The 19,679-nt window shown below is 42.9% G+C and overlaps 1 protein-coding gene across 4 annotated transcripts in view; it reads left to right on the top strand.

The window, feature by feature from the left end:
* The window catches only part of ERMARD (ER membrane associated RNA degradation), a 372,196-nt gene extending 352,879 nt beyond the window's left edge, over positions 1-19,317 (top strand). For 2 of the 4 annotated variants that reach the window (XM_077283273.1, XM_077283275.1), the window contains 2 exons: positions 14,619-14,732; positions 17,841-18,337. In XM_077283273.1, the coding sequence (XP_077139388.1) occupies positions 14,619-14,732; positions 17,841-17,985 (259 nt within the window). In that variant the 3' untranslated portion in view covers positions 17,986-18,337. Of the gene's footprint in view, positions 1-14,618; positions 14,733-17,840 lie in introns of all 4 variants that reach the window. The other 2 variants (XM_077283272.1, XM_077283274.1) reach the window with 2 other exon arrangements.
* The last annotated feature ends 362 nt before the right edge of the window (positions 19,318-19,679 follow it).

Here is a 19,679-nt window from a genome sequence, read left to right as displayed (position 1 = left end):
AGGGTAACAGGAGAAATTGCACCATACAATTTGTTGTGGAATTTCTCTTGCGTACACCGATACCCCATATGTGGGTGACTACTACTTTTGAGGCACAGTCCAAAGTTCAGAAGTGAAGAGGCGCTATGCAAACTGTGAGCTCTGCACTGACAGAGTAAGTTGCTGATTATGCTCTCAGCATGATCTAACAACTTTACTAGCTCTGATCACCATGGCAATGATTGCTTTCTTCCCTCTGCCTGCTCGCGAAAAGCTGTGATCGAACTCGCTTGCAGCATTTAGGGGGTTAAAATGCCAGAAGCGGTGCGGGAATGCTGTTGGCACTGAGTTCTGGGTGTCAGCTGTCAGAATCAGCTGACATTCAGCCCACAGCCTGTTTGCACTCACATCCTGTGTGCGCACACGATCGCCTGGACATAACCATCCATCCCAGGTGAATAAGGCCCAGGTCACAGGGACGTATGGATACAGTGTCTTGCGAAAGTATTCAGCCCCCTTGAACTTTTCAACCTTTTCCCACATATCATGCTTCAAACATAAAGATACCACATGTAAATTTTTGGTGAAGATTCAACAAGTGTAACACAATTGTGAAGTTGAATAAAATTTATTCCCGCTGACCCCCTGGGAATGATTCGAGTATAAGCCGAGAGAGGCACTTTCAGCCTAAAAAAATGGGCTGAACATCTCGGCTTATACTCGAGTATATATACGGTTCTTTATAAGCCCCCACAGAGCCTCCCTTTATACAGTATGAACCCGCATATGGCTCACTATATACAGTATGAGCCTGAACTACCTCCAATACAGTGGGGAAAAAAGTATTTAGTCAGCCACCAATTGTGCAAGTTCTCCCACTTAAAAAGATGAGAGAGGCCTGTAATTGACATCATAGGTAGACCACAACTATGAGAGTCAAATATAATAAGTATTTGGTCACCTAAAAACATGCAAGATTTCTGGCGCTCACAGACCTGTAACTTCTTATTTAAGAGGTTCCTCTGTCCTCCACTCATTACCTGTAGTAATGGCATCTGTTTGAACTTGTTATCAGTATTAGGTTATGTGCACACGTTTGTTTTTTTGAGGGTTTTTTTTCCGTTTTTTCGCTATAAAAATGCTATAAAAACGAGGAAAAACGCTCACATTAAGCATCCTATTTTTAGAATGCATTCCACATTTTTTGTGCACATGCTGCGTTTTTTTTCCGCGGCGGAATCGCATTCTGGAAAAAAACGCAGCATGTTCATCCTTTGTGCGGAATCGCGGGGATTCCACACACATAAGAATGCATTGATCCAGTTACTTTCCGCATGGGGCTGTGCCCACCATGCGGGAAGTAAGCGGATCATGTGCGGATGGTACCCAGGGTGGAGGAGAGGAGACTCTCCTCCAGGCCCTGGGTACCATATAATTGTTAAAAAAAAAAATAATTAAAATAAAAAATCATGATATTCTCACCTTCCGGCGTCCCCCACAGCTTTCCCGCTCCTCGCGACGCTCCGGTCCCAGTAATGCATTGCGAAAATGACCTGTGGTGATGTGCGGTCTTGCGAGACCGCTACGTCATCTGGGGTCATGCCGCAAAGCATTACTGAGACCGGAGCATCGCGAGGAGCGGGAATCCTGCCAGGGGACGCCGGAAGGTGAGAATATCATGATTTTATATATTTTTTTATTATTATTGTTAACATTCTATCTTTTACTATTGATGCTGCATAGGCAGCATCAATAGTAAAAAGTTGGTCACACTTGTCATCAAACACTATATTTGACAAGTGTGACCAACCTGTCAATCAGTTTTCCAAGCGATGTTACAGATCGCTTGGAAAATGCTAGCATTCTGCAAGCTAATTACGCTTGAAAAACACTAGTGTTTAGCGGGAATACGCATGCCAATTCCGCATGCAATATACCTGCGGCAGGAGTTGCGGAACTGCCACTTAAATTTCCGTTGCAATTCTGCAACGTGTGCACTTAGCCTAAAAGACACCCTTCCACAACCTCAAACAGTCTAGCTCCGTCGTGTCTAGAATGGAGTTGCTCCTGAGAGGCATGACATCAAGGGAAAGGGAGGGAGTCTCATGGATAGAGATCTGAGGGGGAAAATGAGAGAAGTGAGGTGCTGCTGCAGTATGAGGCTGTGTATAGAGAAGAGTGAGGCATTACAGGTGGAGGCTGGGCATAAGGCCACATTCACACGTTCAATATTTGGTCAGTATTTTACCTCTGTATTTATAAGCCAAAACCATGAGTGGGAGAAAAATACAGAAGTGGTGATGTTTCTAATATACTTTTCCTCTAATTGTTTTACTCCAAGTGCTCGCTTACAAATACCGAGGTAAAAATACAGAACAAATAACGTGTGAACGAGGTCTAAAGGAGAAAAGTGTGGTCCTGCAGAGGAATTAGGCTGTGTTACACTACGATACGCTTTATTGCAATTTCTCTCTGGATCAATTGTTTCCAACTGTATATGGAAGAGGAGTGTGATGTGCTGCCAGAGGAGGCGACTATAAGGCCGGGATCACACATACGCGAGATACGGCCGAGTCTTGCAGGTGAAAACCCAACTCTTTCACCGGCACTCCGGAGCGGAGCGTGCAGCAACACAGTAACACATGGAGCTGCACGCTCTGCTCCCAAGTGCCGGCACCAGAGGAGGGTTTTCACCTGCGAGACTCGGCCATATCTTGTGTATGTGTGATCCCGGCCAAAAGGAGAAAAGCTGTGCTAGAAAAATGCTGTGTATCAAGGAGGAGCGTGAGGTGTAGGAGGAATAAGGCCCCTTAGCTGCCACCGTTAAAAGTCGTATCGACAGTCATTAACCCCTTTCTGCCATCGGACGGAATAGTACGTCCAATGGCAGAACCCCTGCTTTGATGCGGGTTCCGGCGGTGATCCCGCATCAAAGCCGGGACATGACATTTGTTTTGAACAGCTGGCATGTGCCCGCAGTATGCGTGGGTGGAATCACGATATGCCTGCACCTATTAACTAGTTAAATGCCACTGTCAAACTCTGACAGCGGCATTTAACAAGCGCATCCAGCCGGAAATGCGCGCACTGGTGACCCCCATCACATGATTGGGGGTCATTGGTGCGTCGGCATAACAACCAAAGATCTCCTGTAGACCTCTATGATTGTTGAGGCCAGATTGCTGTGAGCCGTACCCTGTGGTCAACGCTCATAACAATGCTGTAATTCAGCTACATAGGGGCGATATGAGTATCGCTCCTATGTAGCAGAGCCGATCAGGCTATGCCAGCTTCTAGCCTCCCATGGAGGCTATTGAAGCATGGCAAAAGTAAAAAAAAAATGTTTTTAAAAATATGAAAAAAAAATATATATATATATATATACAGGTCCTTCTCAAAAAATTAGCATATAGTGTTAAATTTCATTATTTACCATAATGTAATGATTACAATTAAACTTTCATATATTATAGATTCATTATCCACCAACTGAAATTTGTCAGGTCTTTTATTGTTTTAATACTGATGATTTTGGCATACAACTCCTGATAACCCAAAAAACCTGTCTCAATAAATTAGCATATCAAGAAAAGGTTCTCTAAATGACCTATTACCCTAATCTTCTGAATCAACTAATTAACTCTAAACACATGCAAAAGATACCTGAGGCTTTTAAAAACTCCCTGCCTGGTTCATTACTCAAAACCCCCATCATGGGTAAGACTAGCGACCTGACAGATGTCAAGAAGGCCATCATTGACACCCTCAAGCAAGAGGGTAAGACCCAGAAAGAAATTTCTCAACAAATAGGCTGTTCCCAGAGTGCTGTATCAAGGCACCTCAATGGTAAGTCTGTTGGAAGGAAACAATGTGGCAGAAAACGCTGTACAACGAGAAGAGGTGACCGGACCCTGAGGAAGATTGTGGAGAAGGACCGATTCCAGACCTTGGGGAACCTGAGGAAGCAGTGGACTGAGTCTGGTGTGGAAACATCCAGAGCCACCGTGCACAGGCGTGTGCAGGAAATGGGCTACAGGTGCCGCATTCCCCAGGTAAAGCCACTTTTGAACCATAAACAGCGGCAGAAGCGCCTGACCTGGGCTACAGAGAAGCAGCACTGGACTGTTGCTAAGTGGTCCCAAGTACTTTTTTCTGATGAAAGCAAATTTTGCATGTCATTCGGAAATCAAGGTGCCAGAGTCTGGAGGAAGACTGGGGAGAAGGAAATGCCAAAATGCCTGAAGTCCAGTGTCAAGTACCCACAGTCAGTGATGGTGTGGGGTGCCATGTCAGCTGCTGGTGTTGGTCCACTGTGTTTCATCAAGGGCAGGGTCAATGCAGCTAGCTATCAGGAGATTTTGGAGCACTTCATGCTTCCATCGACTGAAATGCTTTATGGAGATGAAGATTTCATTTTTCAGCACGACCTGGCACCTGCTCACAGTGCCAAAACCACTGGTAAATGGTTTACTGACCATGGTATTACTGTGTTCAATTGGCCTGCCAACTCTCCTGACCTGAACCCCATAGAGAATCTGTGGGATATTGTGAAGAGAAAGTTGAGAGACGCAAGACCCAACACTCTGGATGAGCTTAAGGCCGCTATTGAAGCATCCCGGGCCTCCATAACATCTCAGCAGTGTCACAGGCTGATTGCCTCCATGCCACGCCGCATTGAAGCAGTCATTTCTGCCAAAGGATTCCCGACAAAGTATTGAGTGCATAACTGAACATTATTATTTGATGTTTTTTTTGTTTGTTATTAAAAAACACTTTTATTTGATTGGACGGGTGAAATATGCTAATTTATTGAGACAGGTTTTTTGGGTTATCAGGAGTTGTATGCCAAAATCATCAGTATTAAAACAATAAAAGACCTGACAAATTTCAGTTGGTGGATAATGAATCTATAATATATGAAAGTTTAATTGTAATCATTACATTATTGTAAATAATGAAATTTAACACTATATGCTAATTTTTTGAGAAGGACCTGTATAAAAGTTCAAATCACCCCCCTTTCGCCCCATTCAAAATAAAACAATAAAAAAGTCAAACCTACACATATTTGATATCACCGCGTTCAGAATCGCCCATTCTATCAATAAAAGAAAAGAATTAACCTGATCGCTAAACGGCGTAGCGAGAAAAAATTCCAAACGCCAGAATTTTTACATTTTTACGCAAAAAATAAGCCCCACCCAACCCGAGATCATGAAAATTGGAGACACTATGGGTCTCGGAAAATTGCTCAATTTTTTTTTTTTTTTTTAGCAAAGTTTGGAATTTTTTTTTTACCACTTAAAAAATAACCTGGACATGTTTGGTGTCTATGAACTCGTAATGACCTGGAGAATCATAATGGCAGATCAGTTTTAGCATTTAGTGAACCTAGCAAAAAAGCCAAACAAAAAACTAGTGTGGGATTGCACTTTTTTTTAACAATTTCACCGCACTTGGAATTTCTTTCCCATTTTCTAGTACACAACATGCTAAAACCAATGGTCAAAAGTACAACTCGTCCCGCAAATAATAAGCCCTCACATTGCCATATTGACGTAAAAATAAAAAAAGTTATGGCTCTTGGAAGAAGGGGAGCAAAAACCGAAAACGCAAAACCGAAAAAAGCTCCAGGGGTTAAGGGATTAATATTGTGTTAAAAAAAATGTTTGCTTCAACAAAATGGCGCTGGTAAACCTGCCAGACGCAACACAAACCGTAGAGCAGGGTATACTATATACAGGGGTTGATGACATACAGGTATATACTATATACAGGAGGAGATGACACAGATATATACTATATACAGGAGGAAATGACATACAGATATATACTATATACAGGAGGAGATGTGTTACAGGTATATACAGTAAGATAACCAAAAAGAAATGACCTAGTTACAAATGGCGCTTCCAAAATAACATACTACCTACAAATAAACTGAAGCATGTGAGCCCTCGTGGGCAGGGTCCTCTCTCCTCCTGTACCAGTTGTGACTTGTATTGTTCAAGATTATTGTACCTGTTTTTATTATGTATAACCCTCCTCACATGTAAAGCGCCATGGAATAAATGGCGCTATAATAAATAATAATAATATGCCAAGTAAAAATTCAAAAACATTTTTTATTTAATAAATATTGACACACAACGACATATAAGTCCAAAAGCACTGTTTGCAAAGAGAAAATATATTGAATTATATAACATTGATCAACATTCAAGAAAGCTTTGCTCCATACATAAGGTTGCCTTTTCTGAGGAACCCTATATAAAAAAAATTATTTATATACTCTGGATATTCATCCATTTTTTGAGTATGTTTATGGCATGGGTATATTAATTCCTGTGTTTTCAGGTCCATATGTGTGTATTTATCCACTGAAACTTTTTAAATAGCTGTGTGTCAATTGTTAAATAAAACATTTTTTTTTTTAATTTTTACTTGGCATATGCTTCAGTTTATTTGTAGGTAGTATATAAAGGAGGAGATGACATACAGGTATATACTATATTTAGGAGGAGATGACATACAGGTATATACTATATACAGGAGATGACATACAGGTATATACTGTATACAGGGCAGATGACATACAGGTATACACTGATGGAAAATGAGAGGTGTGAGGTGAAAATGAAGAGGTGTGAGGGAGGACCAGGGCCATAATCATGGCTAAGATTAGTGGCTCTTGCGCACCCTGGTCTCCCTGCACATACAGTGTTCTTTTATGAGGGTACTTGCCTCTCTGTCATCTGTACCTTCCGGATCCCTGTTCAACTCTCGCATGCTCCATTCAGGTGTATTCTCACAAAATGAGTCACAGTCCAAATCAACTTTCAAATAAACAACTTTACTGATCTTCATACACAGCACATCTATATTCTTTCCAACATCAGCATCACTTTTCACATCATGCAACTCTTCCTCTGTCCTTGTCCTTCTCTTTGTGTCACTAAGCTCGCTTCCAGGACGGATAGTACCTTTTGGTTCTTCAGCGTCCTCCCTGTGCAGACTTACTCCGTTTGGGGACTTCCTCGACCGTTTTGACCCGGTCCTGAGGACATCAGCCCACGCAGTAAGCTGCCACATGGTGAGTGACCTGCCCGTACTGCTTAGTCTTCCCTAGCAACTGCAGTTCCCACTAAAGCTGCACCGCTAGCATGGTTGCCACTGCTTGCTCTGATGATGTCCTGGCCACCAATACTAGAAGGCTGTGCCTTGTTCTTGTCAACATTGCATGGCCACTGTGTTGTCCTGGGCATTAAGCCCGTCTGGACTGTCAGGGCACTCAGGCCCCCTCCTGAGCTGTTCAGCTCCCAGGCTGCACTAACTGAAAAACAGGAAGCTCTCTGTCTTATCCCACAGTGGCCCCTCCTATATTAACTATTTACAGCTCTATTGCTACAAGCTACACTGTGCCCCATCTAGTGGTCAAAAAAGAACACTGCACTTTCCCTAGAATACAATATACATTGTGCAGCAGCAGCTAGCATACTATACATATGTACGCTTGACAAAAAATATACAAATACAAGTCACATAAATATGCATAATAATATGTACAACACTAATACTTAACCGGGACGGGTTTAGAGCACACAACAGTCCTTGTAGCCCCTTACATGAGTACAAAGTGAGAGGAGAGAGGGGAAAATAGTGGAGTGATTGGAAAATTATAGGGTTAGAGGGCAAAATGAAAGGAGTGAGGGGGAAAATGAGGAGTGAGGGGATAAATGAAACGTGAGGGGGAAAATGAGAGGCGTGATGGGAAAATAAGAGAAGTGAGGTGCTATAACTAACCACAGTTAGTTACTATGCCTCAGCAACGCCGGGGTCTTCAGCTAGTATATATATATATATATATATATATATATATATATATATATATATATATATATACTGTATATATGTATTATATATACAGGGACGCACCTATCATGAGGCAACTTGAGTCGGTTGCCTCGGGCGGCGCCACCTGCTGATAAAAAGGGGGGCCGTTCTTTCAGATGCTGGTTTGTGCCAGCATTTGGCCGCTCTTTTCTCCTTGACATCCTGCTATCTCCCGCTTCATACTGGGAGAATATGCACTTTGATTACTGTTGTGCGGTGGCTTTTACCCTTGAGGTTCAGTAACTCAGAGAGGGGAGGTGTCCTGCAGTAGAAGAACACTGGCCAATGAACGCTCTCATATCACTGACAGAAGAGCTGATTGGTCAGTGCTCCTGTCCTCCTGCATGGCGCGTCTTTGAAAGGAAGAAGTGAGAGCCAGGAAATCAGATCAGAGGAACCACCTGTACTGGAAGATACCGAGGAGAAGCAGCTCCAATCCACAAGGTGACAGATCTCGTGCTAGGCAATCTTGGCAGAGAGAGTAAATGTGGGGCTCAGCTGCTTTGAACAGGGGAAGCTGCACATACACACCAGTGCCCACCCCGTAGCACAGAGAAGTATGTGTCTGTGTGTGTTGTGTGTGGGGGGGTTGTGTCTGTGGGTTGTGTGACTTTGTGTCCTTGTGGGCCTGTGTGTGGGTTGTGTGTCGTGTGCCTGTGTGTGTGGGTTGTGTGTCTGCATGGGTTGTCTGTGTGTGGGTGGTGTCTCTCTGTCTTTGTGTGTAGGTTGTGTCTTTCTGTGTGGTGTGTGGGTTGTGTCTGTGTCGGCTGTGTCTTCTGTGTGTGAGTTGTGTGTCTGTGTGTGGGTTGTGTGTCTGTGTGTGGGTTGTGTGTCTGTGTGGGTTGTCTGTTTCTGGGTTGTGTGTCTGGGTTGTGTCTGTGTGTGGGTTGTGTCTGTGTCTGGGTTGTCTGTGTGTGGGGTGAGTCTTGTGTGTATGTAGGTTGCGTGTCTGTGTGGGTTGCGTGTCTCTGGTTTAGTGTGTAGGTTGTGTCTTCCTGTGTGTTGTGGGTTGTCTGTGGTGTGTGGGGGTTGTGTGTTTGTGTGTGGGTTGTGTCTCTGTGTGGATTGTGTCTGTGTCTGGGTTGTGTGTGTGGGTTGTGTCTGTGTGTGGGTTGTATCTGTGGTGTGTCGATGTGGGTTGTATATATATTATTCACTGCTCAAAAAAAAATAAAAGGGAACACCAAAATACCACATCCTAGATATCTCTGAATGAAATATTCCAGTTGCAAATTTTTATTCATTGCATAGTGGAATGTGTTCAGAACAAAAAACCATAACATTTATCAATGTAGATCAAAATGAATATCCCATGAAGGTCTGGATTTGGAATGACACTCAAAATCAAAGTGAAAAATCAAATTACAGGCTGATCCAACTTCAGTCGAAATTCCTCATGACAAGGAAAAGATGCTCAGTATTGTGTGTGGCCTCCACGTGCCTGTATGACCTCCCTACTGTACAACGCCTAGGCATGCTCCTGATGAGGTGGCGGATGGTCTCCTGAGGGATCTCCTCCCAGACCTGGACTAAAGCATCCGCCAACTCCTGGACCGTCTATGGTGCAACGTGACGTTGGTGGATGCAGCGAGACATGATGTCCCAGATATGTTCAATCGGATTCAGGTCTGGGGAACGGGCGGGCCAGTCCATAGCTTCCATGCCTTCATCTTGCAGGAAATGCTGACACACGCCAGCCACATGAGGTCTGGCATTGTCCTGCATTAGGAGGAACCCAGGGCCAACCGCACCAGCATATGGTCTCACAAGGGGTCTGAGGATCTGATCTTGGTACCTAATGGCAGTCAGGCTACGTCTGGCGAGCACATGGAGGGCTGTGCGGCCCTCCAAATAAATGCCACCCCACACCATTACTAACCCACTGCCAAACCGGTCATGCTGAAGGATGTTGCAGGCAGCAGAATGCACTCCACGGCATCTCCAGACTCTGTCACGTCGATCACATGTGTTCAGTGTGAACCAGCTTTCATCTGTGAAGAGCACAGGGCGCCAGTGGTGAATTTGCCAATCCTGGTGTTCTGTGGCAAATGCCAAGCGTCCTGCATGGTGTTGGGCTGTGAGCACAACTCCCATCTGTGGACGTTGGGCACTCAGACCATCCTCATGGAGTCGGTTTCTAACTGTTTGTGCAGACACATGCACATTTGTGGCCTGCTGAAGGTCATTTTGCAGGGCTCTGGCAGTGCTCCTCCTGTTCCTCCTTGCATAAAGGCGGAGGTAGCGGTCCTGCTGCTGGGCTGTTGCTCCTACGGCCCCCTCCATGTCTCCTGGTGTACTGACCTGTCTCCTGGTAGTGCCTCCAGCCTCTGGACACTACGCTGACAGACACAGCAAACCTTCTAGCCACAGCTCGCATTAATGTGCCATCCTTGATAAGCTGCACTACCTGAGCCACTTGTGTGGGTTGTAAAGTCCGTCTCATGCTACCACAAGTGTGAAAGCACAACCAACATTCAAAAATGACCAAAACATCAGCCAGATAGCATTGGTACTGATGTAGTCTGCGGTCCCCACCTGCAGAACCACTCCTTTATTGAGTGTGTCTTGATAATTGCCAATAATTTCCATCTGTTGTCTATTCCATTTGCACAACAGCATGTGAAATTGATTGTCAATCAGTGTTGCTTCCTAAGTGGACAGTTTGATTTCACAGAAGAAGTTTGATTTACTTGGATTTATATTCTGTTGTTTAAGTGTTCCCTTTATTTTTTTGAGCAGTGTATATACACACACATACAGGCACAGATCCCAGACTCATTTTAATGAAAAAAAAAACAAAACATCACATACTCACCCCGCTCCCACCCCCCCTGGAATTCTGCTCTGGTCCTCAAAGCTCCACTTGTACTTGTTGCGCATACATGCTGGTGCGCATTAGCTGATGATGCCATCGCGTCGATACATCACAGCAGAGGCAACTGGAGCACCCCTAGAGCTGCGCTGCTATTCTGTACTGTCGGCAGCGGAGCTTCAAGAAAGCTCCCTGCCGAATTGTGCACCAGCAATGGCGACACACAAACATTATAATGAGGGCAATCTGTCTATGGGCGCCCCGGAGACTCGGGCCCCTGGCGGTAGCCCAGATTACTCTCATTATAATCTACTTATGCAAATACACATCACATGATATGCTGCATCCAATAAGCATTCAAGTTTGTACAGCTTGGAGTTGGAAAATATGCTTAAAAATTATGATTTGGTCAAAATACTTACCTAATAACTGTGCATTCAGTGTAGATGAATGGAAGGGAGGGTATATTTTAGGTGTGTGTTTTGGATTTAGTATTGGTATAACATATACCGTATATACTCGAGCATAAGCCGAGAATTACAGCCCATCTTTTAGGCTGAAATTGCCCCTCTCGGTTTATACTCGAGTCATTCCCAGGGGTCGGCAGGGGAAGGGGAGCGGTAGCTGTATAAAAATACTCACCTGCTCCTAGCGCGGTCCCTGCACATCCCTGGTTCTCCGAGCGCTGACTCCATAGGGGTGGAGCCGCATATTCATTGCTGTAATGAGCGGTATAATGTGACCGCTCAATACAGGAAGAAGCTGTCAGCGCCCGGAGAACCAGGGATGTGCAGGGACCGTGCCAGGAGCAGGTGAGTATGACGGGGCAGTGTGCGATATTCACCTGTCCCACGTTCCACCATCGGCGCCGCTTCGTCTTCCGCGTCCTCTGCAATGACGCTCAGGTCAGAGGGCGTGATGAGGCGATTAGTGTGTGCACCGCCCTCTGCCTGAACAGTCAGTGCAGAGGACGCGGAAGACACAGTGGCGCCCAGCGGTGGAACGGGGGACAGGTGACTATAGCATGTGTCGGGGGCCTGAGCGACGTGAGGTATGTTATTTTTTTTTTTTTTATTGCAGCAACAGCATATGGGGCATAATAGTGTATGGAGCATTTTATGGGGTCATAATCAGCATTTGTGCAGCATTATACGGGGCAAATATTTCTATGGAGCATCTTATGGGGCCATAATCAGCATTTGTGCAGCATTATACGGGGCAAATATTTCTATGGAGCATCTTATGGGGCCATAATCAGCATTTGTGGAGCATTATACGGGGCAAATATGTCTATGGAGCATCTTGTGGGGCTATAATCAGCATTAGTGGAGCATTATACGGGGCCAAATGTGTCTATGGAGCATCTTATGGGGGCCATAATCAGCATTTGTGGAGCATTATATGGGGCAAATCTTATGAACAAAAACAGGAAAATGATACCCCGCACTGCTGTTATGTGGTTAGACCCTATTGTCCAAACAACCCTTTGTTAAGGAGAGAACCGATGGAATTCCTTTATGTTTCAAACGGGGTGCAGCTTTTGCAGTAAAACATAACAGTCCAGGAAAAAAAGCCAAAATAAGTGCACTTACCCGTGTTCAGTGGTCACAATTTTTATTCGGACATTTTTCAAAATATGCAGGGAGGGATGTGAAAAAAGCGGACAACGGCCGTTTCGTGCCTCAGCACTTCCACTCCCAGCCAGTGTGTAGGACCCGTTGAAGTGCTGAGGCACGAAACGGCCGTTGTCCGCTTTTTTCACATCCCTCCCTGCATATTTTGAAAAATGTCCGAATAAAAATTGTGACCACTGAACACGGGTAAGTGCACTTTTTTTTGGCTTTTTTTCCTGGACTGTTATATGGGGCAAATGTCTGTATGGAGCATCTTATGGGGCTATAATCAGCATTTGTGCAGCATTATATGGGGCATATTTTAATATGGAGCATCTTATTGGGCCCATCATGAACTGTATGGAGCATTATATGGGGCTCCTGATTCAATATGGATGTCACAGGTTCCTTCTCCGGTATCACACAATCAACAGAGCAAGAGAATAGTGAACAATTCCAGAACCTTTATTTAGGCAAAAACACGAAAGGTCCATATAATCCACCACACTGAGGATACAACAGTCCGACATTCCAGCACACAGAGGATAAAAAATGGTCCTTATGCTTCCCCTTCTCTCTGACATGCTGTCTTCACTTCATAGTTCCAAAACAAGACTGATCTGTGTCTCACCTCCCCATTCACAGGTTAGGGGGGTGGGTCGCAGGGGCTCATTGTTTCAACAAGCTAGGTCAACATGTCATTAGCATATTAGCAAACAACATTATTCACTGACCCTGTGGAGAGATAACAATACAGAACTGTGGGGAGAATATCAGATGGCAAATAACAACTCAACACCATGAAAATAAGTAAAATAGAAATATACACAAAATGATATCCACATAGCATATCACACCATCACAATGGATATTTAAAAACACTTAACTCACTGATGTCTCAATTAATTTTACTTTTATTGGTATCTACTTTTTTTTAAACATTTACCAGTAGCTGCTGCATTTTCCACCCTAGGCTTATACTCGAGTCATTAATTTTCCCCAGTTTTTTGTGGCAAAATTGGGGGTCTCGGCTTATACTCGGGTCGGCTTATACTCGAGTATATATGGTATTTAGGAATTAAAAAGTGATATTATCATGAGCTGCATAGTCTAAAAGATCATTAGAAAAATACCAGTGATTTAATATATCCAACTATTTAGAATCACTCATGCATAGACTATATAAAAAGGAGAACCAAGAGTTTGCTAAATATAATCATTTATTACTTCAAAAGATTTAATACATAATAAAATTGGATAATATACATCAAATACATATTAAGTGAACTACCCAGGTGAGTACAACTGACCGAAAGTCCACAGAGGGTAACCAAATATACCCAAACAGGCTATTACATAAGTGTGGTAGGTGGTAGCAGCTTAGTGTGATTTTTCTCAAAGTAAACTGTGACACTGCAGCTAAATGCTCATTCTCTAAACCGCCCACCTTGAGGAGCAAGGTGGGCGGTTTAGAGAATGAGCATTTAGCTGCAGAGAATGAGCATTTAGCTGCAGTGTCACAGTTTACTTTGAGAAAAATCACACTAAGCTGCTACCACCTACCACACTTATGTAATAGCCTGTTTGGGTATATTTGGTTACCCTCTGTGGACTTTCGGTCAGTTGTACTCACCTGGGTAGTTCACTTAATATGTATTTGATGTATATTATCCAATTTTATTATGTATTAAATCTTTTGAAGTAATAAATGATTATATTTAGCAAACTCTTGGTTCTCCTTTTTATATAGTCTAAAAGATGTTTACAGGAATAGGGATGGAGATTTTTAAAAAACACATACGAAATACATGTAGATATAAGGGCTTATTCACACATCAGTATTTGGTCAGTATTTTGCATCAGTGTCTGTATGCCAAAATCAGAAGTGGAACTTACAGAGAAAAACTAGAATTGAAAGTTTGACATCTGTTCTGGGTTTTGGAGACTCTCCCGGTTTTGGCATACAAATACTGATTCAAAATACTGACCAAATACTGATCTTTGAATAAAGCCTAATTATTAGTAACCAGCTTTGTATTTGGTTATGCAACTATAAATGAGACCTTACTGCCAATGCAAATAACAGAGCGAGCTACATTTAGTAAAAAAAAAACTTTGGATGGCCATATTCACAGGATGGATGTGAGCAGTAAAATCTATGTTCTTAGTGTTTTTCATGTAAACAATTAAAAATGTATTTTGAAATATATCGGTCTACAATTACCTCAAATATTTGTACTAATTAATGCAATGTAAGATATGTTTTGTTTCATCTACCTGTGTATTTCATACTTTTTTTTCTAATTTCCTGTAATTCTCAGCATCAAGTCGCTGGCTCCAGTCCTGCGTCTAATTGTGACAATAGTGATCGTAGATTTGCACAATATACACAGCTTATCTGAAGAGGCCCATTTGGAATACCAGAAGTACTTGAAGTAAGGTGCCAGAAATCACAAATATTTAACATGGTTGTATTTTATTTTTGTATAGCCCTTGTGTTTAAAGTGTACTTTTTGGGTACATTTGTTTTTAAGTAAAAATTGGAAATGGAGAAGGAATGGCCACTCGGCTTTATATAAAACTAGAAATGATGCTATCGCATCAGGAGTGCGGTGAAATTAACGTCTGTGTGTGCTTAATGGTGCTGACAGGAGCAGTGGACATGTCTCACTCCGTTTGCGCTTTCCAACATATCTGTTCTATATCATCCCTCTGCATTTTTGTATTGTATGTGTTTGGGGAAGTGAGGAAGCTTTCTTGTGTGGAAAAACCTGCACTTCAGTAAGTGGCACTGCTGTTAGATTCCTTCAGCAATGAATGCTAGTTGGACATACGGTAGTTATGTAGATTTTAAAAAAAACAGGCGTGTATGTGGGGCTGGCGGAATTTACTACTGCCTGAGGTAATCAAAAGAACTTACATATTGCTGTGGTACTGGCTTTCTTTGTGCCGTAATGGTGATGAGGCCAAATATTTTTAGTTATTTCTTTGTAGCGTATAGTTAAAATGGCAAATCCATAAGCAGTGCCTCAGTGGTATGAAGATTGTTGTTACCAGTAGTAGAAAGTACTTGTGTGTCTCAGATAGTAGACACAATTGTTATACAGTATGGGACTGTGGTGACTTTGCTGCTGGCTGAGGAAATAAAAATGCATGCACGGGTAGAGCGCGCAGTTGTGGCTGTTACTGCGCATGCGCGGGAATAGCGGTGACGTGAATGTCACTTGCACAGGCGCAGTGTCTGTGCCTGCGCAAGTGACATACACGTCACCGCTACTCCCGTGCATGCGTAGTAACGACGCGGCTGTTACTGGCCACGAACTGCAGCAGCGTAAGTGACACTGCCTTATGGGATTCGGGGACAGCGGCCGGAAGTCCCAACTGGATTATTATTATGTAGGATGATAATATTATATGTTAACACATTCAATTTAATGGATGTGACACATTTTTATAAAATCCTGTTAAAACAATGAGTCCAAAAAGTTTGTTTTTATACCTTTATTCTTTGTATTGTGTTTAAATTCTGTTACCATTAGTCCTCAATCCACAAAGTGCATTTCTTTCAAATTAGATTTCTGTACTTTGTTTGATCACTGGGACTCCCCATTGTAGACTATAAGGCTATGTGCACACGATGCGGAATTTGTGCGGATCCGCAGTGGATTTTTCCGCTCAGAAATGCTGCAGTTCCGCACAGTGATTTACAGTACAATGCAAATCAATAGGGAAAAAAGCTGTGCTAATGGTGCGAAAAAATCCGCACTGAATCCGCTGCGGATGGAAAAGAAGTGCATGTCACTTCTTTTGTGCGGAACTGCAGCGTTTCTGCACCCTTCCATCATAGAAATCCTCAGTGCTAAAAACCGCAGAAAATCCGCACTAAATCTGCATTAATTCCGCATTAAAACCGCACAAAATCCGCGGCAAATCTGCACCTGCGGTTTCTGCCAGGAGATGCGGATTTTGTGCGGAAAATTCTGCACCCCAATCCGCAATGTGTGCACGTAGCCTAATAAAACTTAGTACTTTTTCATACACCCAATAACAGCATTGAAAATTTTAAATTGACAATGTATTATCCAGATTTATAGTTTTTTGTTTTGTTTTGTTCATTGCTAGTAAAAAATGAAACAAAAAGTGATCAAAAAGTTGTATGTACCCAAAAGGATCACAATAAAAACTACAATTTGTGCTGCAAAAAAAGCTCACATAGCTCCATCAGTGGAAAAATCAAAAAGCTATGAGTCCCAGAAAATGGCACCACAAAAGAAAATGATACACACGGCCATTTTTACCAGAGTGTTTTAGTGCGAATAGGCGGTCGTCAAGGAGTTAAAGGGCTTTAACTCCTTGACAACACGCATTAAAATGGCAGCCGCTAAGGAGCCTTATTCCCTCATCTCTGTTTTAAAAAGGTGATCGGAAATAAGGAAATAGTGCCTGCCAGAGTCCAAAAATCTCTGGGGTCTCAGCTACCGGGGGGTAACTGAAAGCCTAAAGAACACAATTTGTGAAAGCCCGCAGTCCCCGCACATCCATTGCTGTGATGTGGTGGTCGCCAGAAAATCCCATCCCAGTCTGGTGCTGCAGGGCAATAACCTCGCTCCCATCCCAGCCTGGTGCGGCTGGTTCGGCAGTGCTTAGTGCTGCGGGGTCTACGGCGACATTTTGTGAAAGCCCAAAGCCCCCGCATTTCTATTGCCTCGATGCTGTGGCCGGAGGCGGCGCATGCGCAGATTGAGATCTCGGCAATGATATTTCATCCTGAGATCTCAATCTGCGCATGCGTTGCCTCTGGCAGCCATTTTAGCAGGGGCCAGATTGAATCCCCAGGAGCAGATTGAGATCTTGGCAACGAGATCTCATCCCGAGATCTTGGGAGATAAGATCTCGGAGCCGAGATCTCAATCTGCGCATGCTCCGCCTCTGGCGGCCATTTTCCCAGAGGCCACAGCATCAAGGCAATAAAAGATTGGGGGCTCCGGGCTTTCATAAAATGTCGCCGGAGCCCTGTGAACTACCGAGCACCGCCAAACCTGCCGCACTAGGCTGGGATGGGAGGGAGATCATCGCACTGCAGCATCAGACCACCGGAAGAATAGCCCGACTCCTGCTGCCACCACGCTAACTATAAGTACATTCCGACTATAAAACCCACCCCATTTTCCCCCAAAATTTATGGGGAAAAAAGTGCGTCTTATAGTCCGAAAAATGCAGTACATGTTAGAGAAGAGAGAAATGATGTCCCCAGGCCCCCTCCTTACCTCCACCATCTCCCGGGCCTTCTTGCTCCGTTTCCCAGCACTCCTTTTCCTCTTACTGAAAAAAATGACAGAGATCGGACATAACCCGGCAACAGCAGGGAATTTTCATATTGGTTCCTGACTTTGTGTCCGTTTTTGTCCCTAAATAGAGATATTGCACAGGAGGGTCCATTTGAGTGGATTGAGAGGACTGAGGTTAAGATTTCTAACCATAATTTATAAAATAATATTATGTTCTGTACCACCATATAATGCTCTTTTTTTTCTCTCTTCTAGGCATTTAAAATGCATTCTACAGTACACAGAAAATATGTCAACCTGCACTAGCCCAAAGAAGAACAGATGGGATGAAGCTATTCATATGACAAATAGAATAATTTTAAAGATAACAGCATTTAATGAAAACCGTGTAGCTGAATGAAGGTTAAAAACTGAGTATTCTATCTATGCTTATATTGGTATGTGTAAATACATCAACAAGCCATAATATTAAAACCATCTCTGTAGTATTGTGTAGATTCCTTTTGTGTCTTCAGAACAGATGTGACACATCAATGTATGAACGCCACAAGACCTCTAAATGTGACACTGGCAACAATACTTTAGCTGCAGATCCTTTAAGGATCTTTTTCCACTATTATGATATTAACCCCTTTACCCTTGAGGGTGGTTTGCACGTTAATGACCGGGCCATATTTTTGCAATTCTGACCACTGTCACTTTGAGGTTATAACTCTAGAACGCTTCAGCAGATCTCGGTGATTCTGAGATTGGTTTTTCATGACATATTGTACTTCATGATAATGGTAAAATGTCTTCGGTATGACTTGCTTTGGAATATTTTGCAATTTTTAAACTTTTTGAATTATAATTCCCTTAAATCACAGAGATATGTCACACAAAATAGTTGGCCAGCGATTTTTCATTTTTCCAGCAAAATTTACAAAACCATTTTTTAGGGACCATGTCACATTTCAAGTCACTTTGAGGGGTCTATATGAAAGAAGATACCCAAAAGTGACACCATTCTAAAAACTGGACACCTCATGGTGCTCAAAACTACATTCAAGAAGTTTATTAACCCTTCAGGTGCTTCACAGGAATTATTTGAAAAAAAAAAAAAATTAACATTTAACTTAATGACTTCAGATCCATTTTTTTTTATTTTGACAAGGGTAACAGGAAAAATGCACCCCGACATTAGTTGTTTGGTTGTGTAATTTCTGAGCATGCCGATACAGTGAGAGAAAACCACTGTTTATGCGCACGGCAGAAATCGGAAGGGAAGGAGCGTCATTTGACTTTATGAATGCAAAATTTGCTGGAACAATTGGCGGATGCCATGACGCATTTTGAGAGCCCCTGATGTGCCTAAACAGTAAAAATCGCACAAAAGTGACACCATTTTGGAAATTAGACCCCTCAGGGAACTGATCGAGTGGTGAGTACACTGAACCCTCTGGTGCTTCACAGAAGTTTATAACGTTGAGCTGTGAAAATAATGAAATCTAATTTCCTCACAAACATGTTTTCAGCACAAAATATTGAATTTTCATAAGGGTAACATGAGAAATTGCACCATACAATTTGTTGTGTAATTTCTCCTGAGTACACCGATACCCAATATAAGGTAGAAAACTACTGTTTCGGTGCATGGCAAGGCTCAGAAGGGAAGGAGCGTCGTTTGTCTTTTTGAATGTAAAATTTCCTGGAATCATTGGCTACGTGATGTCCTATTTGGAGAGCCCCTGAGGTGCCTAAAGAGTGGAAACCCTCCACAAGTGACCCCATTTTGGAAACTAGAACCTTCAAGAAATGTATTTAGATGTGTGGTGAGCACATTGAACCCCCAGGTGCTTCACAGAAGTTTATAACGTTGAGCCGTGAAAATAATAAAATCACATTTTCCTCACAAAAATGAGTGGGGGCATGCTTTTTTTGTGGATTGAGTTGAAGCTTATATTGGGAACATTTTACATAGCATTTAGGATCACATTTATCTGGCGCTTTACACTAAGTACTTTGGGGTTTCTAGCTAAATCTCTGAGTGACGTGATTCAGATGAAACCCCAAGGAATCCATTCACTATAATGAGGCATGAGAGATACTCTGACT

This window comes from Ranitomeya variabilis, chromosome 2 (genome assembly GCF_051348905.1).
Source record: "Ranitomeya variabilis isolate aRanVar5 chromosome 2, aRanVar5.hap1, whole genome shotgun sequence".
Classification (NCBI taxonomy): Eukaryota; Metazoa; Chordata; class Amphibia; order Anura; family Dendrobatidae; genus Ranitomeya; species Ranitomeya variabilis.
The sequence above is the reverse complement of the archived record's forward strand: the minus strand, read 5'-3'. Positions and strand labels throughout refer to the sequence as shown.